The sequence below is a fragment of the Heliangelus exortis genome, chromosome 5 (genome assembly GCF_036169615.1).
Source record: "Heliangelus exortis chromosome 5, bHelExo1.hap1, whole genome shotgun sequence".
Classification (NCBI taxonomy): Eukaryota; Metazoa; Chordata; class Aves; order Apodiformes; family Trochilidae; genus Heliangelus; species Heliangelus exortis.
Window position 1 is genome coordinate 36,369,964 of NC_092426.1, and position 8,892 is coordinate 36,378,855.

At 41.4% G+C, this 8,892-nt stretch overlaps 2 protein-coding genes across 3 annotated transcripts in view; one reads left to right on the forward strand and one right to left on the reverse strand.

The window, feature by feature from the left end:
* CDAN1 (codanin 1) overlaps nucleotides 1–4,027 on the forward strand; it is a 32,538-nt gene extending 28,511 nt beyond the window's left edge. Inside the window, exons 26-28 of the mRNA XM_071744635.1 lie at nucleotides 75–277; nucleotides 980–1,087; nucleotides 2,360–4,027. Of these exons, the coding sequence (XP_071600736.1) occupies nucleotides 75–277; nucleotides 980–1,087; nucleotides 2,360–2,419 (371 nt within the window). The 3' untranslated portion in view covers nucleotides 2,420–4,027. The remainder of the gene's footprint in view (nucleotides 1–74; nucleotides 278–979; nucleotides 1,088–2,359) is intronic.
* A 1,200-nt stretch (nucleotides 4,028–5,227) lies between these two features.
* Nucleotides 5,228–8,892, reverse strand: part of STARD9 (StAR related lipid transfer domain containing 9) — a 119,532-nt gene continuing 115,867 nt past the window's right edge. For both annotated transcript variants that reach the window (XM_071744626.1, XM_071744625.1), the window contains exons 33-34: nucleotides 8,790–8,892; nucleotides 5,228–7,975 (exon numbers count right to left, since the gene is read on the reverse strand). The exon at nucleotides 8,790–8,892 is cut by the window's right edge and continues 56 nt beyond it. In XM_071744626.1, the coding sequence (XP_071600727.1) occupies nucleotides 7,874–7,975; nucleotides 8,790–8,892 (205 nt within the window). In that variant the 3' untranslated portion in view covers nucleotides 5,228–7,873. The remainder of the gene's footprint in view (nucleotides 7,976–8,789) is intronic.

Consider the following 8,892-nt stretch of genomic DNA (forward strand, 5'->3'; position numbering starts at 1 on the left):
GGGACCAAGATAATGACTATAAAAGGAAAATAATGCAGCTAAGTAAGTTTACCATCTTTTTTGTTTTCTTATAGTTTCAGGTTGTGTTCCTTTGAGTCTCAGGGTCACGTCCCCAAAGAGCAGCTCTGGGAGGCTGCACGTACAGAATGATCCCACCTATGGCCTTCTAAAACTGCTGCTTTCTGTCTGGAAGGAAGACTTTGGGACACCTGTTCCTGTGCAGCTGATGTTCAGCAAGAAGAACATTGGTTATCTTGCAGAAGTTAAGCAGCCAGAGGTAAAACTCACTCTGATCTGTGGGTCACTCTTACCCACCCTGCTCTGATGTGTTCGTGTAAGAGCTCTGCCTGCCTGCAGTGTTACCTGGAGCAGGATTTGCTCTGCTGTTAGCAGGGGTTGTTTCTGCAGAGGCAAAGAGGACTGGATACTGTTTGTCAGTGTTTGATACAGGCCTGGGGGGCTGTCCGGAAGGCACAGTTTAATTTAGGAACAAGTAACAAAGTGACTTATTTGGTCTGGGAGATCAGGGCTGAACACATGTAATTGGTTTTGTTTCTGAGCTTTCATTTTTGCATCCGTGTAAGTGTTATAAGATCTCCAGCTATGAAGCTGAAACCACCCTATATAGTTGCAGGCTAAAATCATCCTACTTTGGAAGGTAAGAAAGGAATTTTTCAGTCTGTCTTAAACACTTCAGTATTTCTATTTGTTGTGTTTGGAAACTGGGAATTAGAAATGTTGAGGCTTCGTGTTAGGATAAAATGTATAAACTAAAAGAATTTTGTTCACTCATTTACTCATTTTGGATGTTGCTCTTTGGTGTCCTTCATTGCCTCACCCAGATAAATAATTTGTCCTCTCTCTCTTTTTCTCCTCATTCTCTCCCAAGAAGAAAGCCATAAATTGTATAGGGATAAAGAAACAAATACAAAATCAGTTTCTTTTTGAGACATTGATACTTTTTTTTTCTTTTCTGCAGTGGGATTTGTTCCTTTACATGCTTCATGGCCTTGTAGAACATGAACTAATGAGAACAAGTGAAATTCAGAGTTGCTTGCATAGCCTTGAAGATCTCCCTTGGCCCTCTGTAAGTACCTAGATGTGTGTAAACAGAAAGTGAAGTAACAAGTCAAGCTACATAAACAGTCAGTCCTTGTAGTCTCTTTCATATAAATGAAGCCCATAGCCTTCCCTGTCTGTCATTCCTGCTTAATTCACCAGCAGGACTGCCTTCCAACAAGCTTGTGACTGTCAGTAGTGTTTTGATGAAATCTCTGGTGTGAATCACAGCATTTCCCCTGCAATGGAAACATTTCAAAAAAAATTGTAACCCAGTTTTGAGACCAGCTTGGCTCAGTTACCAGCTCTCACTCTTGCATTAATGTGTTTGCCATGTTCCAGCTGATGTGTTGGGAAGAGTCTTTCCTGACCACACTTGCATTTAAGCCTCTGTCTCCCACCACCAGAATGTGGCACTCTGAGGGAACTTGATTCCTTAAATGGTGTCTTCACAGGCTTTGTTCTCCTGCTGACTTAGTCACAGAGTCTGTTAAGAAGGACCTATATAGCCAAGTAAAGAATTATAGGATATTTACAAAAGCATGACAAATTTCACAGAATCACAGAATCATCTGGGTTGGAAAGGACCTGTGAGATCATCAAGTTCAACCCTTAATCCACGACCACTGTGGTTACCAGACCATGGCACTGAGTGCCACATCCAGGCTCTTTTTAAAAACCTCCAGGGACAGAGAATCCTGATCCTCTGTAAAGAATTTTTTTTCTAATATCTAAACTACACCTCCCCTGGCAGAGCTTAAGTCCATGCCCTCTTGTCTTACTGGGAGCTAGTGGGGAGAAGAGACTGACCCCCCCCTGGCTCCAACCTCCTTTCAGGGAGTTGTAGAGGGATGTGTTCTAGCTAGAGTCAAAATCTAAAACTGCCCAAGTCCTGTGCTAAAAAATGGACAATGTTGTAAAACTGGTTAGGGGCTTGCATCTGGGAGCTGTTGAACCATTTAAACTGTGGAAGTGTTCATTTCTGAGAAGGGTGTGGGTGTTAGGGGAGACTGAACCTGTAGTCCTACAGGGACTCATCTTTCCAATCAGTTTTGGATCTTGTCTAGGTTTCTGCCCAGGAAAACCATCAAAACATCCATATTTTAGGAGATAATCTGGCAGTTAAGGTGGTGTAGGACTGACAGGTGGACTTGATCATCTTGAAAGTCCAACCATGATGATTCTATGATTTTATGTTTAACCTTGTAAAGTGTTTTTTACTAGAAAATTAAGAAAATTAAGTAAGCCTCTTTGTTGACATTTGATAATAAGGGTTCTCTGGTTTGTATCTTTGCTACAGGATTTTTTAAAAGAACTGGAAATGCTGTCCAGCATATTTATATCAGAACATCACATATAAGAGCCCAGGACTAACCCTTAGGAGCTGCCCAGACAATCTCCAAGTACCATCACAGCACAGAGTTAGTGGAGGTGGATTCTCTGGATAAAAATCACTAATGAAGAAGCAAATAGAATTGCCAGTTTTTGAGTGCATTGTGAGCACCCTGCTGGGAGAACACTGCAGAAAAGAGGTCACTTTGTGCCAAAACTGTACTGGTCTTTCTGTCTGTGGACATTTTGTGACTATGCTGAAGGATTTACATCAGCAAATGTATCTCCAAGTCAGAAGTCCTTTAAGCACCTTGACTGTGGCTCAGAGCAGATGTTTTTTAGGCATAGCCACTTTTTGTATTTGTGCAGCAATAGGCTGTGACCAAACCCAGGAATCAGTTCCAGTGGTCAAGTGGACTTTGATCAAAGAGGTGGTTTCCTGGTGGCTTTCTCTTCTCTTAACCTAATGTGATTTCTCATGCTGTCTTTTAAGACAGACAGTACAGTCAGGGGAGGGAAAAGGTGAACCCATATGACATGGGGAGGAGCATATATTTATTTTTCATGGAAAGCTCAATTTTGGAGGTTTGATTTTAGTTTTTTTTTAAGACTCGTTTTAAAAGTTAAACCATATTAAGTATATACACCAGAACATTAGCAGTGTTATTTTTAAAGAATGTAGATGCTTAAGTGTTTTATCATCTCTTGTTGGAAACAATTTTCCCTGGGGTTTTTCATAGAAATAAGGGAGAAAATCTCTATATATTTTTTACTGAAGACAGACAACAGTATTTTTAAGACACTTTTATACTATGTGAATATAAATGGCACCTGGCTGCTATTCACTTTTTTTTTTTTTATAATCATTCTTGCCTCAAATTTTGTTTTTTATCAGACAGGGAGGCTGCAGCAAGAAAACTACAGCCTGGAATAACAGACAAAAAGTAGTGAAAAAGGACTGGGACATCCTCTGGAGAGCTGGGTTTTGGAAGAAATCCATTTTGTGGAGGACAGTGGGGTTTTTTCTGCACCTGCTGAAAAAATCATCACCAAGGGTGTGACCTCCCTATGAATTAGCTGTCTCATGGGATTTTTTTTTTTTTCCCCTCCTCCCTGTAGCAGTGAGGATATTATTTCCTTTTGTATAGGAGTGTTCTATAGTGCAGGCTTTTTTCCAGAGAGCAAATACCATGTTATGGAAGAACAGTATCTGGACAAAGTGAAACCCAAGGCTTTTTAGCTTGCTAATTAACTCTTTCTTGCATGAAGCAAGACAAGACAGTATCTTGGAGACTGATTTAAGGAAAACCACAAACAGGACTAACTGGGTGCCACAGAGGCACATCAGTGTCTGAGCTGTACTGAGCTTTTTTTCCTTGACTTCATTACTAAACTCTGTAATGAAGGATTTGGCTTCTTCCATCTGCATGCCTAATTTTAGGGATTTTCTGATGTGAATGAGGCAGGGGGTCCCTAAAAGTATGCATGCTCTGAATGCACCAAGGACATGGTAATACAAATTGAAATAGCAAGTACACCCTATCCTACCTGTTCCCTGAGACTGAGCAGTATGTGACATTTTGCTGCAGATCTCATTTGAAGTTGTTGTTTGTCATAATAAACATTATTAAATGTCCTGTTTTGTGTTCAAGCCATTGATTAAATATATAAGCTCTGTAGAGGGGCAAAGTGCAAGGAAGTTCCTTGCCACAAGGTATGGGGCAGAGTAAGTGCAGTAATTGCTCCTGTCCAAGCTGCTGCTGCTTTGCTTGTGCTGAACTACAGCTTAATTTGCTTAAATAAGGGGAGGGATGGTGGAACTTGGGGAGAGAACCTGGACTCCATACTGGTTTAAAGGTGCCCTCAGCTCTTGAACTGACTTGAGTATGGTAAAACAGTTTTCATAGATAGCTTGGCCAAAGCTGGATTCACAAAATTACCCTTCTCTAACACAAAGTGCTTGGAAATTTTTATTAAAAGGTGACCAAGCCCCAGGAGCAGTTTGTTATGTCCAGAGAGCCTCGTTTTGTCCTGTGGGGCCAAAGGCATTCAGGTGTTCAGTGAGAACCAGGAGGTAGGGAACACCTCTCTTGCCATGTTCTTACCTCTTCATGCAATTCCTCTACTTCCTGGGCATCCCGTGGGGCTCAGCCTTGGTGGCTCTGCACAGCCAGACACCTCACTTGGTACCTGAACCTTTGGAACAGCTGCCTGACATCCTGCAGTCTGCCTGGGGCCAGGGAGCAGTGGGACCACTCTGGAGGGTGCAGTCCCACTGGGCTGGTTGCCTCCTCTTGGTGTGAGCCCTTCAAGCATCATTCCTGTTCCTGTGCACTGCTGCTTGCTGTAGTGCCAGGGGTGCTGCAAGGAGAGCAATAAGGGGAGCTCAGAGCAAGCTCTGGCAGAGCACGTGGCCTGCCCTCTGTCAGCCTTTCCCACTGCAAACTTGCAACGTGTAAAAGAAAAGGAAGTTGGTGTTATATTCACTTCCTTCTGTCTGTTCAAAGCAAAGGGATTGTGTGTAACTGGACTCCAGAAGCAGCTTCAACCAGAGTCTCAGTGCAAAGGAAAATAAACCCTGTGCATAGACAAGGCTCTACACTGCAGAAACCAAAGTTAAGCAATGAATGGGTTCTTGGCTGTGTACCAAAGGTTGCTGTTCAGTGCCCCTTCCCCTGCAGGTAAGTAGGAGACCTATACCTTTTATCACAGGTTACCCTTGATGTGGTCTCTTCATCAAGCATAAATATTTATCTTGAGTAGAAAAAAACTCCTCCTGTGGAAGCACAGTGCCACAGATATGTATCTTAGCTGGAGCCAAATAATGTGGGGCATGTTTTCTTGTGTAGAAAATACCATTTATTGTGGATATGAAAATAGCAATCTTGATTAAGAGTGGAGATGCAACAGTAGGTGGTACAATACAGCTGGATTGATCATCTACTGCTCAGCAGTAACTCATAAGAAGTTGGTTTTTGCCCACTGTAGATTAACAAATTAGGTATCTGCTGGGTTGTTTTTTTTTTCCTTCAGTGTTGTACATCAACAGGTACCATAAAACGTTATATTTGCAAAAGAAAATATTTATATAAACATCCATTCATTTAGTATCAATTGAAGCCTGTATTAAAAAAAAAACAACTTACATTAATTCAATACTGATAAAAATAAAACTTAGCTTTGATAGCATATAAAAACACTTCAAAACAAGCATATATAAATAACTTAATTTGTAAACATAGAAAAAAATCTTATGTGTATATATAAAAATAAACATCTGATGCACTGTACAATAAGACATTATCCTTCATAGGCACTGGCATCATTGATCAACAGGAGTTCCCCCTAAGATGTTTTTCCTACACAACCTGCTTTGTCACTAGTGCCATGTCCAAAACAAAAGGCAAAAAAAGCAAAGCACTGAGCAAATCTTTTGGGGATTGTATGAACACCTCCCCTACCTCCTCTGGAAATCCATTAAAGCAGCACTGGGCACAGAGCCAGTACCCTGTGTTGCCATTTCTGCTCATTTTTTTTCTAGGGCTTTTTTTTTTTTTCTTTTTTAATGTCCTGCCTTGTTTGGATCTTCCTTTTTTGGCTTCTGCCAAAAGGGGGGACTGCATGACAAGCTGCAGCTCTGGAAATCTTTTCACACAGCTGCAGTAAACTTGGTAACAGGTTGCCCTGTTAGCTTGTGGGAGATGCATGACACTTGAAGTGATCCATGCCATGACTCTGACAGGTTTTTAAGAAAAACTGAGCCTCATCAAGAGAAAACAGTAATATATTGGTGTTAAGACTGCAAGCATAACCATCTAAAGATAAAACAAAGCAATTCTGTAAGTTAAAGGTTTTGTTTTCCTATCTGATACAGATTAGGGGCTGGGGGGAGCCTTGGGCTGCCTCAAAACTGCTATTTTCTTAACTATCAATTTAAAATAACTATCCTCCCTCTTTTACACCTTAATATATTAGTAACAGGAACTAACACAGAAGCTGAGAGCCAAAACTTCACCTGTGCAAAGAAGATAGTAAAATAGATATATTTTTGGCTCTTGAATACAAAGGAGGGAAGTGCAGATAACTTCCCTGAACACTGGGAAAATGCAGCTTTTGCTGAAAATAACTGTGAAGTAGCAGACACTGACTGATCAGGTGGGTGCTTTAATATGTATTTCTCACTTGACAAATTTGAAGCTTCTTGAATGACATGGGGTTTTTTTGAGCTAAAGAAAGCAGTTTTTATTGCTTAGATAAGATATCTAAAGTGATTTTTTTTTTTTTTCTGTTGTGCTGAAGAACTAAATGAGGTTATTAGGATATCTGAGTTGGTTGTGGTGTTTAAGTTTAGGGATGTGTGACTAAACTAGGGAGTGTGTTGAACAAACATGTCAGGCCTGGCAGCAGGATTGTTGGACTGGGTTCAACAGAACCACCATGAGGTAACTGAATGGGAAGAGCCTGTGTTCACTGCAGTGGGGGCACCTGGTCGTGTTGTGACCAAGGATGAGAGACAAGACCATGGCCAAGCAAGATTTTTTCAACTCTATGCATTTGGGTAAAAGTGTGGAAGGGCTGATGGAAAAGCCCTTGTGGGAAAATGCTGGAGCTACTCTTACTTGCAGGGTTTAAATTCTAGAAACAAGCTGATTACTCAGTACTACTCCCTATTAATGACAAAGTGTTGCTATTTACAGCTGTCAGTTTGGTTTCTCTGTTTCGAAGCACCTAATACTGCAGTGCAGTAGAATTGTGTCCTGAGGTCTGGTGGTTTCCACTGATGCTGCATAGTGTAGTGGCAATCTGAAATCCCTTATACTTGCTGCAAGGAGTCAGCCACTTACACAGGAAAAATCTACTCCAGGTGTAGGATGATTTGTGGATATCCTGCTACCTTCCCCTCAGGGGGCAGTGAGTAACCTACCTTAGGTAGCTGGCTATAGCTACACTGGGGTGGGCATTATTCTGTGTTTGATCTTTATCCCAATGTTAGAAAGTGCTGCTCTACCCAAGAGCTTGTAAAACCTGCAAAGCCATATGTGTACTGTTCCCATTTTGTGGTGCATTCCCTGGATTCCATTGCCTTTTTCTCACTGCTGCCTCCTCAGCTTTCTTAAAGCAGGTTGGTCTTTGAAACAAGTGCAACAACAAACTTCTGCATGTAAGATGCTGGCTGTCATAAAGCAAAGTGTCTCCCTCTGCTCTTTAGAGACCCCACACCTTCCATAGGTAGAGGCTTTCCACAGCTGTCTCCAGGAGGACAGGTTCCTGATGAAACTTGCTGGGTTTCTTCAGAGCAGGGTTGGCCAAAAGAAGTGATCCAGTTTTCTAACTACACTTCTGTGTAGTTAACAACACGAGCAGTTAGGCTCCTCAGGGGAGGCTTGATTGTCAGCCAGCATTTTAGCATCACCCTTGCAGATATTTGTGTCTTTTTTGTGAACTTTCAGCCTCTTTTAAGTGTCCAGTTTTGTACCAAACACTAACTAGCAAGGAAATGTGCCAGTCGAGCAATCACCAGAGGCTGTCGCTTAGCAATGGAATTCAGGAGCCTTGCAGGGATAGCTGGGGCACCAAGATCCACCTGCAGGAATCAGACAGAAGGCCCCACGTTAGGGTTTGTGCCCATATCTGAACAAAACACTGCTTGAGCCTGGAACAGCACTGATGTTGCAAATAGGTTGAGCACAAAAGTAGTTTACAGCTGTTACTGTCTGGTTTACCTTCTCTACATTCCACAGACTTTCAAAGCTTGGTGTATTTAATGTTACTTACAGCAGGTATGACCCACACTGCTTTTGTGTTGGAGTTTAGATTAAATATAACTGGTCTGAAACAGTTACAGCATTACTGAAAATGCACATCCATGTACTGGAGCCTACTAATCAGATGAGAGCATAATAAACAGGTGGAAGGATTTTCTTATTCTTAACTGAATATTAATCTTGAATTCTCTTTTGTATCTATCAAGTGTGGAGGATTAATGATTTCAGTTACAGAAAGTTAGCAATAAGTATTCTGTGCATTTTGAAAACAGCATAACCTGAGGAGGACTTCTGTCCACAGCAAGATGAAAGTACAAACAAGACCCTCCATACTGGCTCACCATGGGAGAATGTAACATACACTAAAAGTGCTAATAAACCTTTACAGAAGAGTCTTCATGTCCAAGAGAGCAGCTTTAGATGCTGTAAAAACCTGGGATCATGTGCTTGAGCACAATCCTGATAAAAGTCTCTCTGCATACATATGCCAGAAAACAGCATGGAGGTGACTTTTAATCACTTCATAAATTTCATGGAGCATAAGGAGTACATTCTCTGTTACTTACCAGCTCTTAAGTATTCTGATACATAATGGCTTTCTGCATTCACTCTTGGACACAGAGGAAATCTTACCTGTGCCATGTAAATTACTCTGGTGATATCTCTTCCGTTCACTACATCAGGTTCCAGTATCCAAGCACTTGGTAAAATCTCCCCTCTCACCACTTCTTTACAA